The sequence below is a fragment of the Ptychodera flava genome, chromosome 17, assembly GCF_041260155.1.
Source record: "Ptychodera flava strain L36383 chromosome 17, AS_Pfla_20210202, whole genome shotgun sequence".
Classification (NCBI taxonomy): Eukaryota; Metazoa; Hemichordata; class Enteropneusta; family Ptychoderidae; genus Ptychodera; species Ptychodera flava.
This window is the reverse complement of record NC_091944.1, coordinates 5242993-5267500: the sequence shown is the minus strand read 5'-3', so window position 1 is coordinate 5267500 and position 24508 is coordinate 5242993. Positions and strand designations below refer to the sequence as shown.

The 24508-nt window shown below is 36.4% G+C and overlaps 1 protein-coding gene across 2 annotated transcripts in view; it reads left to right on the top strand.

Annotated features, from left to right (window-relative positions):
* Positions 1-20066, top strand: part of LOC139115226 (peroxisomal acyl-coenzyme A oxidase 1-like) — a 20739-nt gene extending 673 nt beyond the window's left edge. The window contains exons 2-14 of one of the 2 annotated variants that reach the window (XM_070677184.1): positions 1977-2136; positions 3406-3566; positions 4985-5092; positions 5317-5436; positions 6178-6293; positions 8985-9154; positions 10322-10484; positions 10959-11149; positions 11805-11966; positions 12351-12456; positions 13125-13271; positions 13510-13716; positions 15631-20066. In XM_070677184.1, coding sequence (XP_070533285.1) covers positions 1977-2136; positions 3406-3566; positions 4985-5092; positions 5317-5436; positions 6178-6293; positions 8985-9154; positions 10322-10484; positions 10959-11149; positions 11805-11966; positions 12351-12456; positions 13125-13271; positions 13510-13716; positions 15631-15693 — 1874 coding nt within the window. In that variant the 3' untranslated portion in view covers positions 15694-20066. Of the gene's footprint in view, positions 1-1976; positions 2137-3405; positions 3567-4984; positions 5093-5316; positions 5437-6177; positions 6294-8745; positions 8916-8984; positions 9155-10321; positions 10485-10958; positions 11150-11804; positions 11967-12350; positions 12457-13124; positions 13272-13509; positions 13717-15630 lie in introns of both variants that reach the window. The other variant, XM_070677183.1, reaches the window with a different exon arrangement.
* Positions 20067-24508: the final 4442 nt, after the last annotated feature.

The window sequence follows — 24508 nt, the reverse complement described above, 5'->3', positions numbered from 1 at the left end:
GTTGATGTTGTGTAATTTATGTAGCAAAAGTTCGTTGACACTATGACCTTTAGGCTTTAGGAGAAACAAGAAAAGACTTTGAAGGCAGAGGATATTTACCCCAGGTTGGACCATGGATGTAAAAAATCTATTTTTACATCCATGGTTGGACTGAACAGTCGTAATTCACCCTGCTGTGGGGCAAATTCTAAGTCCTTATTCGCCCACTGCAGGGCAAATTCCACTTTTGCAGTCCTTTTTCAGGTCTTATTCTCCTCACGTGTGACAGATTACCATTTTTTCAGTCCTTATTTGCTCTGGGGCTGGGCAACACAATTTTTAGCTCACATTTTGTATATGTATATATATCAAAGAGAGCTTATAATTGTTGGCATCTGTATGTATGTAAGTGCAGATGTATGTCCGTCCACTTTAAGAACTCAAAAACTGGAGCACCTACCTCTTAATAGTATTTTGTGTTAAAGGTGCACTCAGGGGTGGAGATGTGAATTTGTTCAAATGAATGTGTCAGTATCATAAACGAGGTAAAAAAGGAATAATCTTGCAAATTGCAAAACTATGTAACCATACATTTATGTCAGATTTGGTTGAAACTTGATATGCAGGTCCTTAAAGATGACTTTAGTTAGATTTGTTCAAATTGTGGTGAAATTTGTAAAGTTGCATTTTGGGGGCAATTTTTCCCATTTTTTTGTCAAAAAATCTTCTTCTCTGAAACTCATGTCCCATTACTTTGACATTTAATATGCATGATTTAAGGGTTTGCTGCTGTCAGATTTGTTCAAATTACGGTTAAATTTTTCTATTTGTATGTTGGGGGCAAATTTTCCCATTTTTTGTCAAAAAATCATTTTCCACCAAAGTTCTCGTTGTTGGATGGCTTTGAAACTTGTTATGCATAATCCTTAGGTTGACCTATCATAGATGTGTTCAAATTGTGGTGAAACTTTCATATCTGTATTTTTGGGACAATTTTCTCCATGTTTGGCCAAAAGATCATTTTCTCCCAAAGTTCTTGTTAGATTGCTTTGAAACTTAATATACATGATCCTTAGGTTGACCTCTCTCAGATTTGATCAAATTGTAGTGAAATGTCCATATCAGTATATATTTTGGCAATTTTTAATATTCTAGTTCAAAAAAATCATTTTTTCTGAATTAATATGCAGGTACTTTTGGACATCCTAAGTTGTGAGTCTTCAAATTTGGTGAAATTTTCATATTTGTAATTTTAATATTTCATATTTTCATATTTTTAATTTGATTTTGCAAGAAAAGGGTTTAAATTTTGCTAAAGGAAAATTTGAGCAAAGTTTTAGTATTTCATTTTCAATTTGATATGAAAATGCAGGTCAAATTTCCCTCTGCTAGTTCCCTTGATTTGATGTGTTGTCTCTTAAAATGCCCAACAGTCCAAAAGTGGATGTTTGAATTTTAGAAGATCAAAATTACACAGCCTGTTGTCAGCAGATCTCTTGAACTTTAATTTTTTATTTTGATTTTGAGATGTCATGAAAGTCTCCCTACTTTGAATGACTTTTGTCATGTGCTTGGGTGGGGGTGGGGGGGCGACTATAGTACACAATATTGAAATTCATTATGGGTGAAATGTCAACTTCCCACCACAGCATGAGATATTTCAGAGTTATTTCATAAATACTTTTTACACAACTGTAATCGCTGTGAAAATAGCAAAACTCATTCACCTTTTCATATTTTGAAGGCATTCTTGGCATTAAGTCCTGTATAACGTAAAACATATTTTGCATCAATAATCTTGGTCAGCCGCGCTTAACTTGTGACTTTTTATATGGCTCACTTGTGGCAAAATTATATTTCCCTAAAGTCAATTGGGTGAAGAAAGGATGGACTCCATGAAAGTCTAGCTGGATTCACTATTATTTCAATTAGAAAATGCTATTATGTGTGACGAAAAAAGAATTCAACGGTTCATCTGTTTGTTTGTTTTTTGGCAGAATCCTTAGCGCTAAATGATCCTGAGTTGAAACATAAGCCAGTGGCCTTTATGAGTAGAGATGAGAGATATACCAATGCTATCAAAAAGGCAATCTACGTAACAAAGAAAGTACAGGAATATGGCATCACTGACATGGAGGAACAGCACTGGTATCGATCGTAAGGCTTAATTTTTTGACTTTCACTGTTTTTTTGTCTATCTTGGGTATATATTTTAAGTAGGAAGGGGATTCTACAAACTTCACCTTCACAATGTATTTCATTTATGATATATAGATACATCACATCAACGTAGCTGCAACATTCAGATGTTATAGTGTACATTATGACAAATATTTGTAACTTTCATCTATCGCCAACGAACCTTTGATGATAGATGTCCACTGTTGCAATGTCATCCAGGTTGGGACATAATAAGGAACAGTTGCTTTGAAAAGTCGGCAAGTAAGCCATAAGCTGATACATATTTGAACATAAATGGACTGAAAGGTTCCATTTCATAACAAGTGAACATGTGGCAGTCCCATGGTACATCTGTTTCCAAAAGTTAGTTGTCCAAAGGAATGTTTGGTTGTCTTGGGACCCACGCCTACTATTAATCCTTTAAGCTCTGTAATTTTTTCCCCACCAAAATTTTAGTGCAACATTTCACCAATTTTTATGAATTTTTCTGTAAATTTTTTGATAATTTGAGACCCAATGGCCATCACATTTCATTGGCTACAGTTACTTATCAAAATTTTGGCAAAGATCTAAAAAAAATTGACTGTGGTACATTTTATACAGGCGGCAAAAGTTGACGTCAAGAAGCCTTTATGTCACATGTGTTGTGTGACCACTTTGCCGAAAAACTTTACCTCATATTAGAACAGCCTATGTTCCGTAAAACACTTGGTACATGTTGAAGAGAAGATGTTGTGGGAACTGTGCATGTACAACTTTCTTGTTTACAAACAATTCATGCACGATATCTACATGTAGATGCATGATAGCTGCAATATTTAAATTTTACGATATTCATTATTAACAAACATGTTTGAACTTCCATCTATCACCAACATAACCTAGATACGTTTACATCAGTCGGAGGGGTCCCTAGGGGTCCCTGGCAACCTTTGAGCAGAGTTTTAATGACAGCGTCCCTTTAATTGTCAGGTAGAATCGTGCCCCATAGAACGCTGTCATACATGTACATGTATGTCAATAACCTTTGTCCCACAGAACCCTTTGTTACATGTCACTTGTCATTAAGGCCAGTGTCCCATAGAACACAGTGCTATATGTCACTTGTCACGACGGCCTTGTGACCCATGAATACTTTGACCTTGCCCTCAACCCTGCAGTCCCTGTATATTGTTCCAACTTCACAATTCAGAGAAAAGGTTTCTAGCAAGCTTGCCTACAAAAATAGTATGGTTTCTTTAACAGAGCTGCTACCAAACAGGACACATATGGTTTTGCACTGCACTATGCTATGTTTCTACCAACATTGAGTAGCCAGGGAGACGAGGAGCAGAAGAAATACTGGGTACCTCTGGCACAAGATCTGAAAATCATCGGCACCTATGCACAGACAGAACTTGGACATGGTATGTAGAGTATACGGCTTTTCAAGGCAGTTTGCTGCTGCTGTTGTGGATGCCATGACTTTATATCAATGTCATGGGTATGTAATATCAAGGTCAGACTAAGAAAAGATATTTTTCTGATCCTTGATATGGCAAAAGTGATGTGATGATACAATTTACAAGTTTATACCTTACTGAAAACTTTTAATCAAGAAATGTAACAGTACACCTTGTTCATCAATGGTGAATGTGCAATAAACAGCGAAGGTACCCAAATTTAGCACAACGTTTCCTCTGTGATGAGACACACTACAAACTACCCAAAGTCCTTTGCAAAGTCAAGGATATATGCTGCTTGCTTTCGGCGTGATATGGGAAATTTATATTTTTTGCAAAGGGATGACGGAATCGCCAGTGAACTTTTTACCCTTTGAAGACCTCCCCCAAAAGAGGTGACAGGTAGGTTTGAAGTGATGTGCATGCAGACCGGGTGAAATCAAATTTTTGTTTGGCCTTACATGCATAACTTGCAATCGGTTAGAATGTGATACCCAGTTCGAAGTCAAAGCCAATGTGATGTACCAGTGACTCAGCCCGGGAGCATCTTCCTTGACTAATTACAGTTAGGCCAAAGTAATTAAATTCTTTGTTTTGCGTCCACTCTAAATGGGAAAAGGTACGCGTCTAAGCGGCTGAAAAACACACACAATAAAATAAACACAATGTAATTTGATTGCAGCAAATAAAAAATTGTAACAAAATTTTAGTTCAGAAAAGCTAAGCGGTCATGTCCTAAAATTTCCTATTCAAATACACTGTAAGTGTTTTTCTTGAAAACCTTAAAAACCTAAGCGGGTGGGGACGCAAAACAAAGAATTTAATTACTTTGGCCTTATTGATGTATTTTCAGGGCTGCATGCCAAAAAAGGAAATTCAACCTGTCTCTCTCCCTCCCCCCCCCCCCCCCCCCCCCCACACACACACACACAATTTCCTGTAAACAGGACTAAATTCACCATTGATAACCATTGGTTTTAGCCAAACCATGGTGGTAAAAGGGTTAAAGAAATTCTCCAATTGACTTGGAAGATCTCAGAAAAATCTTCAAAGGTACATGTAGATTCATCTAGGTAACACACTGTTTCTTTTTAAAGTCGATGAAATTAAAAAATGAATCAACAAAAACTTACATGTTGCCAATTTCAATTTCAATGGTAGCTCAACATACGCAACATGTTCTTAGTAATAAAGATGTAAAAAATTTAAAGGCAAAAATATTTATGAAAACTGGGATTCTTTGAGTTATCAACCCATTTCCTTCTTTAGAGGACCAACTTTTCCATAGCAAACAATGAAGTTAGACTAAACCGTTTTAGTGAACAAGTTAAGTAGGATTTACATGTGAATATCACGCTGTAAATTTTCTTGAATTTTTTCAGGAACATTCATCAGAGGACTGGAAACCACGGCGACCTATGATCCACAAACCGAAGAATTTGTTCTTCACAGTCCAACTGTGACTTCACTGAAATGGTGGCCGGGAAATCGTAAGTCTTGTTTCTCAGTGTTTCATAGAACTATCTGAAGTCACAATGTAAACATATTGAGAAACAGCGAAAGGTCTTCAAAATCAGTATTGAGTTTCATACTGATTCAACTCCACAACTCTGTGTTCCATGCAAATGCTGGTGTACACGACGTTTGCTTGGAACATTTTTGCCTCAGTCATTAGAAATTTATAACATTTCTTCTATTCATTCCTATACTTCAGTGGGTAAAACTGTCACACATGCCGTTGTATTGGCACAGTTGTACACCAAAGGAGTATGCCATGGTTTGCATCCATTTATCGTTCAGTTACGAAGTCTAGAAGACCATCAGCCATTGCCAGGTATGTAATCTGTATGACAGTGCAGAGTTTGTAGGAAATGAAACGGCTCTTCTGATTCTGAAATGTGAAATGTTTCATTTATCTCATACTCACAGATGGAAAACATTATTGACTCCTACTGTTGGTTCCACTCTTTTAGCACCAGTATCTGTAACTTTTGATAATATTTTTAGAATTTATCATGTCAAGTGCAAGTTCTCGCAAGCAAGTTGAAATGTCCACTCTTCATCTTGTCAGCTCTATATCTCAACATGTGAAATACACGTTTATTGTTTACATTTGAATTCTAGTCCTGCCCGGAATTCACTGTCATTAATAATAGCACAATTCTGCACATGTACAGGCTGAGTTGACAAGGTGAATATGCACATCTCAACATGCTCTGAGCAGTAGCATAACAAAGTTTCAGTGTATTTGACATTCAACGTAGCGGGGAAAAAATTGTCAAAAGTTACAGCTACTGGCTGTTTTAGTTTAGTTATACAATATCACAAACCGTTATGTGTAAGCATTTTTCATATGGGAAATTACAGCAAGGATTTTGTTGAATGTGTTCATGAAAAGAAACAGAAGACACTATAATACACTAGTTTAAGTAGTGAAACATACAATGATGAGAGAGAATTTTATTTATTTTGCCTTATGATATGTTCCCTTGACATTGGTTTAATAGGAAGACGTGTAAAATATAGACAAGAAATTCCAAAGTTATTCATTCCAATTTTCTGTATATCATAAAAGGTGTAAAACTTGGCGATATCGGGCCTAAACTTGGATATGCTAGCAATGATAATGGATTCTTGGGATTTGATCACGTGAGAATTCCCAGAAGAAATATGTTAATGAAACACTCCAAGGTGAGAAAATTTCAAACAGTCTGTGTTATTGTGATATCCATACTGATACTCAGCTTATATAGACCTTAGACTTTGTTCTTCCTTATCTTCCTGAAACAAAGACACCATATTTTGAAATGAATTGGAGGTTCACTTTCTCTATGTTTGTGTGATTCATTCCATCGTATGTATGTATGTATGTATGTATGCATGTATGTATGTATGCATGTATGTATGTACCGGTATGTATGTACATATGTATGTATGCAAGTATGTATGTATGTATGTATGTATGTACTTACATACATACGTATGTATGTAGGTATGTATTTATGTATGTAAATTGTATGTATGTAGATACAGTACTTATGTATGTATGTATGAATGTATGTATGTATGTACGCACGTATATACATATGTATGTATGTGTGTATGTAAAGTAAGTAAAGTAAGCCTTTATTGAAATCGTATCCCAGTTAGGATCTTGATCATAAAGTACAATAAATGTTTTACAAAATCAACAGTGAAAGAGTAATATAATTTTATATATATATATATATATATATATATATATATATATATATATATATATATATATATGAGGTCAATATATTACAGGTTCATAAATAATATTTTACTTTGGTTTTTCATTTTTTCTCGTCTGAGTTTAAAACATGTATGTATGTATTTGTTTTTTCATTTTTTCTTGTCTGAGGTTAAACATGTATGTATGTACTTGCCAAATTCACGTAATGATGCTTTATCTGTTCTTGAAAAGATGCTCATAAGGTCTTGTGTGCCTCTGAATGCATTTTTACAAATGTTAAGTTTACTGAAAAAATCATGTCTAATGTGTGTGTAGCCTTTGCAGTGAGGAAAGAAATGTATCTCATCTTCTACTTGTTTGTTTTGGTAAATTGGGCATGCTCTGTCTATAACATAGGTTTCTATAGCTACCTGTTATGTATGTGTGTGCACATGTGTGGATGTGTGTAATCTACAGTGGAGCCATTGAACATGTAACCACTGGCACTCTTTGCGTCCTTAGCCCGAAGCATACGCATTGTATCATTTGTGCTTGTCTGGTCTTTTTCACTGCCTTCAACTTACATGTAGTTCTCATCAGCCTACATCACATCCAAGTTGTATCAACCAGGCTTAGTACTGCTAAAGATTGGCATCACATTGTCTATTGCATCACATTATCATGGATCAGGAACAGCTGTGACTAAAAAAATACATGTTTGAGGGGCAAAAAAGTCACCGTCAGTGATGTAAAATAAACACATAACAATTCTGACCATGTAAAGTCAATCCAAATAAAATTATTTCATTATGGACCTAGAAGTTCTGTTGGATTTACGTTTCTGAAATATCCAGCATGTATATTTCACTATAATGGCTGATGAAAATTGGCATAACTTAAAAAACTGAAAACGGTTCTCTCCTGTTTATGTTGTCTGTCCATGCACCCATGTAAAATTTGACATTTACTAGTGATGGCTTACAATAATGCCATAGACAGATTTTCAAAGACATGAAACATTGACATAAACATGAAACATTCAATTCAAACTTTACTGCAATTTAATGCTGAAACAGCATCTTATATGTTTGCTGTTCATTTCAAGAAAACGAAACAGCGTAATAAGATTTATGATGCTGTTATTAACATGCGTATGTCAATATCTGTTGAGAAATGATAGATACACTGCAACATACATGTACATCAATTTTGTGTTGCAGCTCTACACAGGCTCTACTCTGTCATATTTATGTATATTTCAAGTATCTGCATGTTAATGACAATAGTACAATCAAGCCATCAGCATTTTAGCAATTTTTTTCAGTTTCAAAGAATTTCTGGTCTCAGCTTTTCAGCAATGAGTAATTGTAAAGCATTATTAGGTTCCAAATTGTAAACAATTATATAGTGCATCGTCAGTGATTCGCCAATCACAGACAAGAAGTGTTACATTCCAAAGAGGAATCATCAGTTCTGACAAAAAGTTGATTCAGTGTGGACTGTGTCATTTATGACCCATTGTTTTAAGTTACTTGTATGCCAGAAAAGAAGCACCAACAATGCGTGTCTGTATCTCTTTCTTTTTTTCATATTACAGCTTTACCAAGGTACTTTAATATTACAGTTTTCACTTCCCTAATATAACTCTATTTCCATTCCATTCTCCTATTTGACATCTTTTTTGATTTCATTGCTAACCAAACAGTTTCACCCTCAAACATATTTAGAACTAACAAGAATGAAATAATTTAAATACACTGTCTACATCCTCCCTAATCTCACTGTACTGTAACTTACTAAACCTAAACTAACTTTGAAATGCCATGTCCATGTAACATGAAGTGGACTTTTGTAGTCAACACTTCAACTTCTTTGCCATACCTGCTTTCCATGCCTCTTACTCCAGTAAAACATGCGGCTTCTTGCTCTTCTCAATACATGTCACAGGTCTTGCCAGATGGTACATACTCTAAAGCCCCAGTGCAAAGGCTCAGCTATGGCACAATGGTGTTTGTACGGGTTATGATTGTAGATGACGCAGCTCAGGCACTGGCCAAGGCCACAACCATTGCTGTCAGATATAGTGCAGTTAGGCGACAGACAGAGCTAACTCCCGGGTAAGTTAGGCAAGCTTATGTACCGGTACTGGCTTACTTTTTTCTACCTCCTCATCTGTATTCCACCAGGTTGACCCAGATGGTACTTACACCAAACCAGCCATACAGAGACTCTCATATGGCACCATGGTTCTTGTACGGGTTAACATCGTACGGCAAGCATTTATCAGTCTAGCATACGCTATCACCATTGCTGTGAGATACAGTGCTGTGAGAAGACAAACAGAACTTACTCCGGGGTAAAGCATATTCACAAGATTTCAGGGATTTGTTTGACCTTTGAACCCTTACCCCAATTCATTTGCGCCCAAACAACGTGCAGAGGGTTAGGGGTAGAGGATAGTATCAGCCATTTTGATTTGCTTGTAGAATGTCAAGAAAATATATTGCAATAATGTCATAGTCTTGAAACCTTCACAAAAGACTTGGAATAAGAGGTCATTATAAATATTATACTCTAAGACTCAAGACACAGTTTAATATCAACATTTTATTTAATGTTATATTCATCTAGATGCACCTGTCAGTCTGGGAATTGCAACAAGTGTAAGCCAGCTTTCACAAATATTTTACTGTAAATAACCTTTTAGTGCAAAAGTCAAGTTTCATTGTCTGTTTGAAATATAAGCCAGTCAATATTTTTCGACTTCCCAAATGTTTGATCAAACACTATAGCCAATGAAAAATGATGTACATTTGGCCTCAAAATTATAGAAAAAACTAAAGAAAAAAATCATAAAAATTGGTAAAATGTACAAAAGTTTTGGTAAAAAAAATACAGCTCTTGAAGGGTTAAAAGTTAAGTGTACTGCCTATCAAAGAGGACAAGTGATTTACCTGTGAATGTGTTCTCTGCTTCTGCACTGATTTATTAACATGTGTGTATACGATATATTTTGGACAACTTATTTCCCTATTTCAATCAATCATACAACAGGCCCATGCCCATTAGCAGGCACTCACTACTCATTCAATACCAAGTTAAGTGCCGTGCCCAAGGTCCAGTCACAAAACCATCCTCTTATCTCTAACTCGCTACCCTCTGACAGTAAGTCCGCTACTCTGGACCTCCCTGTTGTCAGACTTCCCATCCTCCGATAATTTGTAGAATACTGTAAACACCTTTCAACAATGCCTCTATAAAGCAGAAATCTCCCTCACCACCATGGTTTGGCCCAAAACAGTTATTATCAATGGTGATTATGGATCTTTTTTACAGTGGAAGAATTATAAAAGAAAGCAGAGATACAGCTACCTCAAACCATCACATTACAACTTTTATTCACACTGATTTGACATTTTTCAAAGAACTCAGAGGTACAGATTTCAGAGCAGTAGCAATGCCTCTGGGATGACTATTTGTCACATTCTTGATCTTCACCTGTGATGCCTTGCATTTGTTTCAGGGGCGTAGAGCCACAGATCCTTGATTACCAATCCCAGCAGATGAAGCTGTTTCCGCTGGTGGCCACAGCCTATGCTTTCAACTTCGCTGCGTGGACCACCAGACTTCGATACATTGAAGTGATAATGGAAATTAACAGTGGCAATGTAGAGTCATTACCAGAAGTGAGCAATATTTTCCTCTTTGTTCTTTTCATGGGATGCCAAGTTCATCATAGCGACCATCATGCATTTACCAAAGAATCATATCTTATATGGATACTGTATACATAATATACTTGTGATAATTTTCCATTGTACAGTACCTTTTGAAACTTAAAGTTAGAATGCGCCTCTAGAATTTATACAATTCTTTTCTGATCTACCACTAGTGATCAAATTGAAGTATAAAAGGATATATTGTTGCATTTGAATTGTATTTCATCACTAATGGCATGTTAGACCATGTAAGAACTCCTTTTTGGAATTGTTGGTGAAGGCCAAGGTAAACTAGTGAAAATTGATCAAAATTTTGATAGGACAAAACAAGCTGTTGAATAAGCAAGTGTAGAAATCATAGCAAACCTAAAGGCTGTGAAAATTGCTGTTTGCAGTGTATCTTTAGAAGCAACTCTTTTGTCTCTTTCTCTTCTTCATCAGTTGCATGCACTCTCAGCTGGTCTCAAGGCATTTACTTCCTATGTCATGAATGAAGGAATTGAAGTATGCCGTATGTCATGTGGCGGACACGGCTATTCCTGTGCCAGTGGTTTTCCAGAGCTCTATGGTTTGGCGACTCCGGCCTGTACATATGAAGGGGAGAACACTGTGATGCTCCTGCAAACAGCCAGGTTAAATACTTACTGCAATAGTAATTACATGATGCTTGCTGTAGATGAGTTTCTATTTGTCAATATACCACATGGTTGAAAAACCAGCTAGAATAATGTAACATTAGTGGATTTCAATACTTTTGAACTCAGATGCCCTTGTTGTACTAGTAGCAGACGTGTGGCTCCTAAAACCTTGGACCTCATACTCTCCAACCAAATTGCCAACTTATGCCAATAGTTGTTTTTAGGTACCCCCTGTTGAAAATGGGAGGGTGGGGGTGGATATAGTTCTGATTGAGGGGGACTTGAATAAATTATTCAAACCTAAGTTATGCAAATAAAGATTTTGTTCAAGGTATTAGCAAATTAAAGTGATAGCATTGATCAAATATCAAATAAAAATAGTATTAGAGCTACATGTATGTCTCATCCTTCTGCAAATGGACAAGAATGGTGAAAAAGTTACCAAAAGTTACAGCAGCTGTAAACTATATATTATAATTTGTACTAGTTTTGCATTTGCTCAGTCCTCTTCAGCAGTGCCAGAGATTTTTGTCTGTCTATTTTCCTCAAATGTCAATATTGTTTTTTTCTGTCACATACTCCATCCCCAGTTGAGTCTCAACTCCTGAGTACTCCCACAGTAATGATGTTCTCTCTATTCATGGTTTAGATACCTGATGAAGTGTGCGGGCAAGGTGTCAGCCAGAGATAAGCTGCCAGGAATGATGCAATATCTGAGCCAAACCAAACGAGGAACATGGCCAGCGAGGGAAGACTCTGATATGCTGAATCTGCAATTGTTGTCTGAAGCATACCAGCACAGAGCTTTCAGGTTAGTTCAATGACAGACATTGTCTGGAGTTCAGTTAAGAATATGTAATGTTGGTAATGTGAAACTGAATGTTTTGGCGATTTTCAACTCCACTGTCAGAGATGCAGAGATATATAGATAAGTTGGTTAACCATGATGTCCATCATCTTCCAACAACTTTGCATGTCTTCTCAGAAACCCTTCATATAGTAGCACCCCTCCTGGATCCCAGACACTCTTGTCAGCTGTGTATGACTTGCTTGACCTGCTATAACTTGCACTTGATGTTCACACAATTGTCCCAGATGTGTCTTTCTCCCTGGAGTTGAAGAATCATTTTTTCACGTTCCCTGGCCTTACTCTCACATTGATACTGATCTGACATTCCAATCTTTTAATCTGTAGAATGGTAGTGTCAGCAGCAGAGAAACTGAATGCAGAACTGGCCAAGGGCAAACCACAGCACAAAGCATGGAATAATTGTCACATCTATCTGCTGAAAGCAGCAACTGTAAGTATCAACAAGATGTCTCTAAATTTCAGTGGGCACTTTCATTCTTATTTGTTCCATTTTCCAAGTAAGTAGGCCCAACCACAGCATTACAAACAATATAGTTCCAACAAAGCTTGTTAAAAGGTAATTGTCATAGATTCCCTGTCATTACTGAGTTTCATAGTTTCTATGAATATCCAAATGCTCAAGATTTTCAATGCCATACTCTCGGCAAATTGTATAGAGATGGAGAAGAGGAATTCCATACATTCAAGAGAAGCTCTTTTCGATGTTTTACAGTTTTGACAGAAATGTATAGTGTTATGCACTGATTGGGTTTTCCTGGGGAACACTGAATGTTGCCTGTTTTTGAAACAGTACACAGAATAAGTTTCTTTTGAGAATCATTGAACACTAGATTTGATCATATGATTTTCATTGTCATTTTTCTATGAACAATCATAGAAGAACTATTGGCTTATAGGTTGCTTGGCAGATTATGACGTGGGAAATTGTGACCAAGCTATTGTGCAGTTTGATGAATGTAGAGCAAGATTACAGTGTGGCAGCTAATGCTGTTTGTAGCATTCTCCACTAAGCTATAAACATTTAAATATCTGAATGTTTTAATTGGTTTAAATACTGTACCTAATAATAATAATACTTCATGTTTTCCCAACACCTAGGCCCATTGCCATTTCTTTGTGGTTCAGAACTTTGCCAACCATATCAAGGACACAGAAATGGGCAATGATGTCCGTGAAGTGCTGACAACACTGTGTCAACTCTATTCCCTGCACGGAATAATGGAAAATTCCGGTGACTTCTTGATGGTAAGCTCAGACTCAGTTTCTTAATCTAATGTGGCCATACAAGCAGTACATGCAGGCACATTTTCCCTAACAGAAAATACACATGATATGGCTTTGATTTAGTTACATTGCTGTCAAACTTTATTAATGAAATATTACACATGAAGGAAAACTGCCATAGAGTAATGCACTGTTCATTTAAGTCTTTCCTGGACACTTTCAGATGCTAAACTACATAAAAAACTTTCCTTACTTACAGGATGGCTATGTCAATGGTGACCAGTTGGCCAAAGTGCAAAAACTTGTGGCTCACCTCTTGTCAGTGATGCGTCCAAATGCTGTGGCTCTGGTCGATGCATTTGATATTCATGATGATCTGCTGTGCTCTGAGATTGGTAGATATGATGGCAATGTGTACGAAGCATTGTACGAGTGGGCCAAACAGTCACCACTCAATGAAACTGATGTGAGTATATAGCGCCCTCTTAAGGTAAAATGTATTTTGCCTTTGTTTGTAAATGTGTGCTCTGGCGTATTAATGTTGATTAGGCCAAAAAAATAAATTGTGCTGTTCCGATAACATGGTTTTCAAAAATAGGGTAGGTAGGTCGGCAGGATTTTTTTTTTCCAAAATACTTTTATTCTTAAATATGCATTTTTCAGGGTTTCTGGGCAATATTTTCAGAAAAATGTATCATACATATAAAAAGGAAAAAAACATAAAAGACATCCTTGTTCATGCAAAAATCAAATGCCAAGTAACAAATGCCTGATTTTACAGTTTTTTAGCTCACATTTGGTGTACCAATGTGAGGTTATCGTATAAGCTGAATCAGTTCATTTGCATCTAATTTGCATGTCTGTATGTCTGTATATTTGTGGGTATGTGCGGATGTATGTCCGTCACACACAAAGGCTCCCATACCGCCAAAGCTACCATCTCAGTATTTGGTGTAAGGTAGATGCAGGGGTTGAGATGTGAATTTGTTCAAATGAACACATCAGTGTCAAAAATGTGCAAATGAGGTAAGAAAAAGTGAAATCTTGCAAATGTGCAGGAGGCATGCCAGTGAGAAACAGGCAAACTCCACTGATCTTGACTCATTTCCTATCATTGTTTATGAACTGTTACATATTAACAGACCAGCTGCAACAATAGACAGTAGATGGGGGAAGACCGTTTATACTAAACTAAGAGGGGCTTGTTTCTGCCATGCATGTTGCTAAAGTTGACCTCCAGTACCTAAAGTTAGACCTTAATTACTTTTGTCATTCTTGTTTTTCTGGTTTAAATATTTCTTGTTGTTTTTCTGGTTGTACTGTGCAGAAATCATTGTCATAACATCAACATAGAATTTTCCTGCACTGAACAGATAGAAACAACATTTATTGTTGATCATTGGTAACCCATACTGGTATATACCAATTCTGATCAAATTTGAGCGACATCGTATAATTGCGGTATTTTTTCTTTCTTTTTATAACTTCCGTGTTTACATAGCTCTAAAAAGTTAAGGGTCGGCAGGTAAAAAACAGGGTAGGTCGGGTTATCGGAACCGCACAACTCATTTTAATTTGGCCTTAACATATACCATGTCAGTATTTTCTAACCTCAGAGTTAACAAAATTATTACCAAAATTTAGGGTATGGTTTGATTACGACATGGATTTGCATTCTCAGTTGTAGTTTGTCCCCAGGAGTGTTAAAAACTAGAATAAGATAAATGTTTCTGTTATGTGTGTACATCAAAAGCTCAAACTCCATCACGTCCTTGTACCAGAGTGAAATTTTTAAAAACAGATATTAATGATAATAAAGGGTCACATGAAATATTAACATGTCATTGAGATACTTGAGTGGAAACTGTCTATAAATTGAACAAAAGATGAGCTTGGTTATCAAGTAAAGGAACTAGTAACTGGTGGCTTTGTAGACATATTGTTTAGGAAGTTGCATTGTAGAAATGTCAGGCGTATTTCTTTGCCTCATTAATGGTTTGGAAGTTCCTAGAAACTGAAATTATAAAAGGAAATTTTGTGAATACCAGTTGTGAGATTTTCATGACAGATTGATGAAAATGATTTACAGAACCAGAGGTGAGATACACTTTGACGACCCGGCCTACCTGAGGAATTGTTGGCTAATCTTTCTTTTTTTGGAAGCCTCCTGAGAGGGCCCTTTCATGTTTGTGAAGCAACAGACTGGTTCACTATTCTTCAATGTTGTCAGCAATTGCGATTTTCAAGTCAGGGTTTATTGTCATTTTAGTGTGCTGTATTTGGTAACTTCTTAGACCACAAGTAGCTGTGAAACATTTGAACTATTTCTTTCACAGTATGCAGTACTCACGTCATGTGTATGTCTGTCCCATCTCTACAGGTGCATCACTCATACTACAAATACCTGCGTCCTATGTTGCAAGGTGGCAAAGCCAAGCTGTAAACTGGAACAGAGACAATACACCAGTTTCCAAGGACCGCATCTCAGCAAACATCGCCCATCAAAATGTGATATTGATTAATCATGACCTATCATTTCAAATAATGATTCTAGGAAAGCAAATATACCAAAGGTACAGAGAAAAGTATCTCAATAATCTGACTTGAATTACAAGTAGTATGAAAACCACTGCAGTATCAGTATTATTGGAAACAAGCACTAATCACATGGGTAACTTTTTTCTATACATTTACGTAAATGTCTGTGACAGAAACAACGTCTGAGATAGATTCAAATTGCAATGTAAGAGAAATTTTTCAGGAAATGTGAAGATGTCAGAAAATATGTACTTACATGTGACTGTGAATCAAACGACCAAGTCATGTAGTGGCATGGAAGTATATAATAAGTATTCTAGAATCACTAAACTATTTTAGTTTTTCTGACAGTGATTTGCTTTGGAAATATCCCATCAGTACTAGTATAACCTTGTATTTTGAAATATCCTATCAGTATTGTCACAACATTTTGTTTGGAGATATCTCACTGGTGCTGTCCCAGCCCTGTGTGTGGAGATATCCCAACAGTGCTGCCACAGCCCTGTATGATGTGATATTTGTATCAGTGCTGGTACAGCCGTGTGTGTTTAGATATCCCAACAGTGCTGGAACAGCCCTGTGTGGAGATATCCCAACAGTGCTGGAACAGCCCTGTGTGTGGAGATATCCCAACAGTGCTGGCACAGCCCTGTGTGTGTAGATATCCTAACAGTGCTGGCACAGCCCTGTGTGTGGAGATATCCCAACAGTGCTGGAACAGCCCTGTGTGTGGAGATATCCTAACAGTGCCGGAACAGCCCTGTGTGTGGAGATATCCTAACAGTGCCCGGAACAGTCCTTTGTGGAGATATCCTAACAGTGCCCGGAACAGTCCTTTGTGGAGATATCCCAACAGTGCTGGAACAGCCCTGTGTGTGTAGATATCCCAACAGTGCTGGCACAGCCAGTGTAATATCCAACAGTGCTGGCACAACCCTGTGTGAATACACTGTATCACAAAAGTGCCAGCACAGCCTGGTGTGTGGAAATTCACATCAGAGCTGGGACAACACTGACTATGTAAGATGATTCCATAACACAGACTTGCTGTGCTTTTGTGTCCCTGTAACATTGCAACGATGTTATTGATTTGATACATCAAAGTCAGTGAGTTATGTATCGATGTTACATGTCCCAGTAGCAATGTTGAAATCAATGCAACCATTCTCATGACCAGTTGGTTACATGACTATTGTTGTATGTATATAATTGAAATACCTCAGATATTGTATGCTGATTTTATAATAAACCTTGTTAAACTTATACCGGTATAGTGGATTTTTAAATCCACAAGCTTGTCAAATACAAGACATTTTAAGTGCAATTTTTACTACAAATTTAGGGACCTTGATAAATATCATTTTTTTCATGAAAAGTCTAATATTTTCTCTCAGTAAGAAATTTTCATTATTTTTCTGGTGCCAAATATTGAAGTGGTACATTCAGGTCATGTGATCATGAGCTATGTACATTAAACAAATCAAAAACAAAGTTCTAAGGGTATGTACTGCAAGTGCTACCTCAGAAAATGGCATGCCTTTCATGCTGTGGGTCACATGACAGGAAATTACCATTCATTAGGGGTCAAAAGTCAACAAAGAATCTGTAAAGTGTGTTTGCCCATGGTGATTGATTTATTATCATTACACAAGTTAATGTGTTATTCTTTTGTGTTCATACCTTAACTTCATTTTTGTATACTCAATCAAGAATTCTTTTATTGAATTCAAGTGTTCGATTGTACTGTAGCCTTTTGTGTGACCCGTGTCTTATCATCATACAAGTTGAAAAGTTGCCAAGTTATGACATTACTTGCATTTGATGATTAAAATGATGATTATATGATATCATGCTACCATGCACCATTCTGATTGGACAAGAGCTCATTCCATCGATGCTAAAATACTGTTTTAGCAGTGGTAAAACGGGCCCCTGAACCAGGATTTTCTTAAATTGCCCAGTCGGTGCATTTGAATGACCCGATCTAAACTTAATCTGAAACAGTTCGCTTTGTTTCAAAGACCGAAATCTGAATTTTGATACACAGATAAAAGTATGGGTCTGTAACTCACCTCTTGGTGAAAATAAGTTGGGGTCAATGATGAAAGACACCTCTGAAGCAGCACATTTTGGTTTGATGTACACAAATCATTGCATTAGGGCAACGGCGCACCATGCACTTTTGCTTAATTCAGCGGGCGTCGAGACATGATACACAGCTCTTTAACCCTTTCACCACCATGGTTTGTCCCAAATCCATTGTTTTCTATGGTAAAGTTGGACCTGTACACACGGAACTGGGGGTGAAAGGGTTAAAATGAAGCTTGTATTCGTTCATACACAAATAAATTGACACTTCCTCACAGTAACGGTATCTCAGATATTCTTTGCCTAAATTTGGGCTGTAACAAGTGAGGATGTTAACAATGTGGACCAAGAAGTTCAAAATAACAATGGGATTATTCCCGGCGACTGCGACGGAATTTGACATCAAATGCAACAAGCAGTGTCAGCATCAAACTCTCGCTTAATCGAGCAGCACACTCTGCAAAACTTTTGATCAAAGTTGCTGTCATCCCAAGTCTGGATTATTTCAAAACTGCTTGTTTACTGGTACAATAACGTCCAAATTATCCACCATTCAAAAATATAGCACCTGTAACCTCACTGTACCAAGACTGAATGTTGCAATGGTTGACACATCGGTACAAAATAAGACAAATCTATTTTTAGTATGCCAAAACAGCCAGGACTATTGTTGTTATCTAAATTTACGAAACAAATTGTTGTTTTTTTCTTGTGATTTGAACTCTTGACCCATTTTCTGTGTCTGCAGCGGGTCGCAAGTTAGTGTTCGTGTTGCATGTAAATTAATTGCAATGTTGATGATTGTAATGCGTATGTTATCCTGGATATTGTGTGTATCTGTTGTTAACGTAATCCAAACTTTATACAAATGCTCAGTCTCGGGTGCTGAATTTCCAACATTTGATCTGTCATATGTCCGTTTTCTGCATTTAGGGCTTAAAGTGACGAAAATAACCAAGCAAGAAAACAAAGACAAACAAGTTGATATAATATAATAACAATAACCCCGCCACAACCGGGTATACAATCAATTGCGGTACAATTTGCTCCATATAGCACTCGCCTATCGGCTCGTGCTATATGTCGCGCATTGTACCAAAATCTCATGTATACCGTCCTGCAGTGGGGTTATTGCTTAAGTAGCAAAGCCTAACAATCAGGTTTGAAAACCCTCCAGACCCAAAAATAATGTCAAGCTTAACATGGTTACCAGATGTGCATACAGTGTCCATCTGCGTACACTTTAATATCTTTAAAAAGTTGTTTCACATATTGGCTTATCACAGAAGAATGTTTATAACTATGAATGTGCATGTATATGTCAAATGCCTCGTAGAAAGATTGACTGTGTTACTATGTACAACACTTCTTGAAGCACAACATTGTCATGGCCATTTGTACATGAAAAACCTCACAATGGCAATAAGTTCCATGTGGAGGGAATGAAAAAGCGCTGTGCCAGCAGGCCTGGCCCAGTGTTATACGGGAGGTTTTCATGCTGTTCATTGGCACAGTGGTTACAGTTGTGCAACAGGAATCTTTTGAAGCATCTTTATGTCTGTAAGGACTGATGGCTATTTTTCGTCTCAACAAGATGAATGTTAATCGACAAAATACACGGTACTGTCGATTGGCTACTGCAAGATAATGATTTGTGAACTATGGACTTGGCATTGCATAAATCTAATGCTTTGAAGTGAATAGTTCTGCATCAGGAAAGGTCAAGATGCTTCAACGTTTTGTTTATTGATGTGAAAGCTACACAGTCACTCTTAATTAAGTATGGGTTCTGCTGTAAAAAGATTTTTCCTGATTGAAAAAATACAATTAACCAAAATAAAAGTGGTTTCAGACCGAACTCAAAAACTGTATTTGTATTTACTCAATTGTAATCCTTTAATTAATGGAATCTGCTTGAACTGGACTCTTAATGCTGTTGAATATTAAGTAAAAAATTAATTTTTAGACTAGTTAATGTGTTTTTATAAAAACGATGGAAGCCTGTTTTTGTAATGGAGGTTTATTAGAGTAATTTGAATTGAATTCAAATTCATTAAATTCATGTGAATGGACAATTCAGTGAAACTGTATCAGCATTTCAATGTGCAGTGATTGTCAATTTTACTTGGTCATGAAAGTGTTTGTAAATAATTTAATGTGAAAAAAATAAAACATGTTTTTGCAATTGAATTTACATGCAGTATAGTGTGTTCATGATTTTGAAAAAGAAATAGAGCATTATTGTGGATGTCATTAGATATATCATATGCAAACAAAACTCCAGATTTATTTTAAGCATGGGTGCATACAAATAGACATGATTGGAAATTTTGTGTTGCATAATGTCCAAGGTCAATGGTATTGATAGCAAACTAGGTTTGTTCACCTAAGTTCTCCTCCCACTATTAAGGTTGTTTGGATTTTATGATTTAGTGAAGGTGTATATTCTTGTGGGTCGCCAATGTTAATTTTAGGAGTAATATGGTGAAGCATTCAAAATAATCTCTTTACAGCAACTAAAAAATCCCTTGTGGTTGTCAGTCAATCTGAGACTCAGTAATTAAGTTAATTTTTGCATCACATCAGTACTAAGATAGGATTTTTAATAAAAGTGAATTAATGTTGACAACTGAAGAAGAAACACTGCCAGTGTGATGTCTTCTTGTATGAATCATTTATAATTATAGCTGCAGGCAGCTTCATTGGGACCAAGCACCTGCAAACACTGGCATAAGGTGCCCGAATGATAATCAATAACACCTCAATGCCTTGAGGTAGGTGCTTCAGGCCATCAAATTTAAAGGGTGTAGCACTTGTGGTTACTGATTTATAAGTATACTGTTATTTGTGAAATTGAGGTCAAGGTTGTCTGGGTCTCTTATAAATTTTGGCAAAAAACTGTTCCCAAATTTTTGGATGGATATTAAGAATTAGACCTCTATTGGTTAGCCCAAAATTAAGTATATGCATATGTAATGAGATACAGGATGAAGTGCATTTAGGTAGTTCATCCAATCGAATATAGAAGCAGTGGCATTTGTGGTTGCTGATTTATAGACATATTTGTGAAATTGAGGTCAAAGGTTTTCTGGGTCACAAGATATTTTGCAAAAGGTTTTATTCCCATGATTATCCCTCTGTACCAAAACTCAGACCTTTAGCTCTATTGCCTAGCCAAAAATGAGAAATGTGCAAAAGTAATGATGTACAGGATGTGGTGCAATAAGGTCCTCCAACATTCCTAATATGAAGGGTGTAGAACTTGTGGTTACCTTTTTATAGGCATATATGCATATTTGAGGTCAAAGTCATCGAGGTCATATGACATATTGTCAAAAAACTTTTCTCCCATAGTTATCCCTGTGTAGAAAAAATCATACCTAGGCTCTAGCCCAAAATTAGAGATGTGCATAATTAATGAGTTACAGGATGTGGCTCTATAGGATTCCCCTTATACCAAATATGAAGTGTATAGCACTTGTGCTCACTGATTTATAGGCATTTATGCATATTTGAGGTCAAAGTTGATCGAGGCCACATAGCCTTTTGTCAAAAAACTTTCCTCCCAGAACTCTCCCTGTGTACCAAAATCAGACCTGTAGCTCTATGCTTGCCCAGAATTAAATACGTGCATAATGAATGAGGTAAAGGATTTGGCGCTATAAGGTTCAACCTCATACAGAATATGAAAGGTGTATCACTTGTGGTTACTTATTTATAGGCATATATGCATATTTGAGCTCAAAGGTCATCGAAGTCATAGATATTTTTTTGTCAAAAACGTTTTCTCCTATAGTTTTTACTGTGAAAAAAAAATCAGACCTCTAGCTCTATTGCCTAGCCCAGAATTAGATATGCGCATGATTAATTGGGTACAGGATGTAGCGCTATAAGGTTCCACCTCATACGTATGTGTATAGCAGTTGTGCTTACTTATTTATGGGCATATATGCAAATTTGAAGTAAAAAACATTCCCTGGTAGCTATCCCTGTGTACCAAAATTCAGACCTCAAGCTCTATTGGCTAGCCCAGAATTAGATATGCGCATAATTAATGAGGTACAGAATTTTGCCATTCACGTCACATTTTGTCAAAAAATTTCTCTCCATTCATATCCTTGTACACCAAAAATCAGACCTCAAGCTCTATTGGTAATCTAAAATCAGACGTGCATAATTAATGAGGTAAAGGAAGTGGCTGGTCATGTGACATTTATTCAAATGTGTTGCTGTACTTATCAATGTATACTAAAAATCTGACCTTTAGCTCTATTGGCTAGCCCAGAATTAGATATGTGCATAAATTAATAAGATACAAGAAGTTGCAAGTCACGTGCCATTTTGTAAAAAACTTCCCTTCGATACATATCCTTGTTAACAAAAAATCAGACCACTAGCTGTATTGACAATTCAAGAATTAGATATCTGCGTAATTACTGAGGTACAGTATGAAAGGAGGTCAAAGGTGAACAGCAACTCCAAAATTTAGAGTTACAATTCGGTCCCATACCTGATATTATTCGATTCATACCAATCCTGTCCGACTCTTGTGTAGGCCATGGCCGTAGCTTAGCTGCAGAGGTATAGGTCATGCCAAATGTCATGAAAAAATGTGAAAGATAATGCTTTAAGGTCAGAAAGAAAAAAATAAATTGTTAATCGGAATCGCCGCTTCAACTTTGCCCGATTTGAACATTTATTTTATTTCGGCAAATTTATACTTCTGTACTGCAAATACTTTTTTTTATCTTTTATTTAAAATTCGCCAGGAGTTTCACATCGATCATGCCTTACAGCAAATGTAATATACTTGAAAAGTACAAAGCAAACTACAATAATTAGCAAGATTTCATTATTTTTTCAAAAGCTTCTACAAATTTGCTATCATGTCGTAATTCTTTCTCAACCTTGTATCTTACAACACACTCCTGTCTGAAAAGTACATCTATGGGTACTTTCCCATCCCCGAGCCAATATTTATGAATGGACCATTTTCCTAACAAAATAAACAGTTTGATCACTTCTCCATTGAATTTTGTGCAAAGCCATTTTTCTGCATTACAAATGAAAATAATGTCAACATTCGTCAAAACCACATTTTTACTCAAAAAATTACAAATGATAATTGAAATTTTTACCCCAAGACGTTTTGCCACTCGGCATTCCAAAAATTTATGTTCCAAAGAATCGGGAACCTGACATACATTACAATTCACAGAATCGATTTTTTTCCAATAATACAAATACTTATTACATGGTAATAACCTATGTAGCAATTTCCATTGAAATTCTCTTAATTTAATTTCTCTTGTACATAAATAAATATTCTTCCAAATCATCTGACTGTGAACAAGTGTTTTTAAGCTATTTACTTGTCAGTGTTTGAACATTGTTGCTGTAGGAGAATACGATAAATGGATTTACAAGTGATTTTGTCTATTGGAATAAATTGACTATCTGTGTATAAACCATACTGCAAATTCTCTCCTAGAAGTGACTTGTAAAAAATATGATATTTCTTACTCCACCTTTGCGTTACATTTCGTTTTGTAATGACATTATCACATGCTATGTACCAGTCATTTAAAACTCTGACATAAAAAATAGGTATTAATGACGAAACATTTCTTGGTAAAGAATTCCAACATCGGTTTTGTTGTAATAAATCACATGACTCATCGATAGTAAAGTAATGTCATGGTATTGCAGCCCAAATGCTGCCTTTACCAGAAACCAATCTTTTAACCCAAAGGGCATTGATAGCACGAAGCTGTTTATCAACATTGATACTCTTGACACCACCCTTGTGGTAGTCTTTTTCCAGTGTCGTTTGTTTAATTTGACGTTTTCTTTTGATAAAAACATCAACAAGTTTTTGCACTTTAGCTTTCACTTCATCGGGTATACCGATTACTGAAGCTAAAAACAGAATTTGCGAAATACCTAAGACTTTCACAATAACAACTCTCCCATAAAGTGTTAAATTTCTTCTGCCCCAAGTATGTAAAATATTTTCCAGCTTTTTAACTTTATTTGACCAGTTTAAATCTTTGCATTTTTCATCATCATACCCAAAATAAGCTCCAAGGGTTTTTACAGGTTCATTTGTCCATTCAATCCCATCCACCTTATCAGTACATTTTCCATTTTTACCCATCCACATTGCTTTTAGACTTTCGACTACTCATTTTTAATCCACAGCACTTATAAAAGTCCCCCATAACATTTAAAACAATCTTAATAGAACTCTTATCTTTCACAATAATTGTCGTAAAGAGATTTTCGCAGAGTTATTATTTGGAATAGAAATACCAGAAATTTGCTTGTGTTGTCTAACTTTACATGCAAGGACTTCTATGACAAGTAAAAACAGTAATGCAGAGAGAGGGCAACCCTGACGTACTCCTCTCTGAAGCGAAAAAAAAAAATCGGAATTCCAACCTTTATACGAAATGCGGCTAGAAATGTTGGTGTATAATACTTTCACCCATTGAATAAAATTGTGACCAAACTTAAACCGTTTCAATACGTTAAACATGAAGTTCCAGTTCACACTGTCGAAAGCCTTTTCATAATCAATAAACAAAATTGCCCCCTCTAAGTTGTTCTTTTTTGTATAGTGAAGGATATCA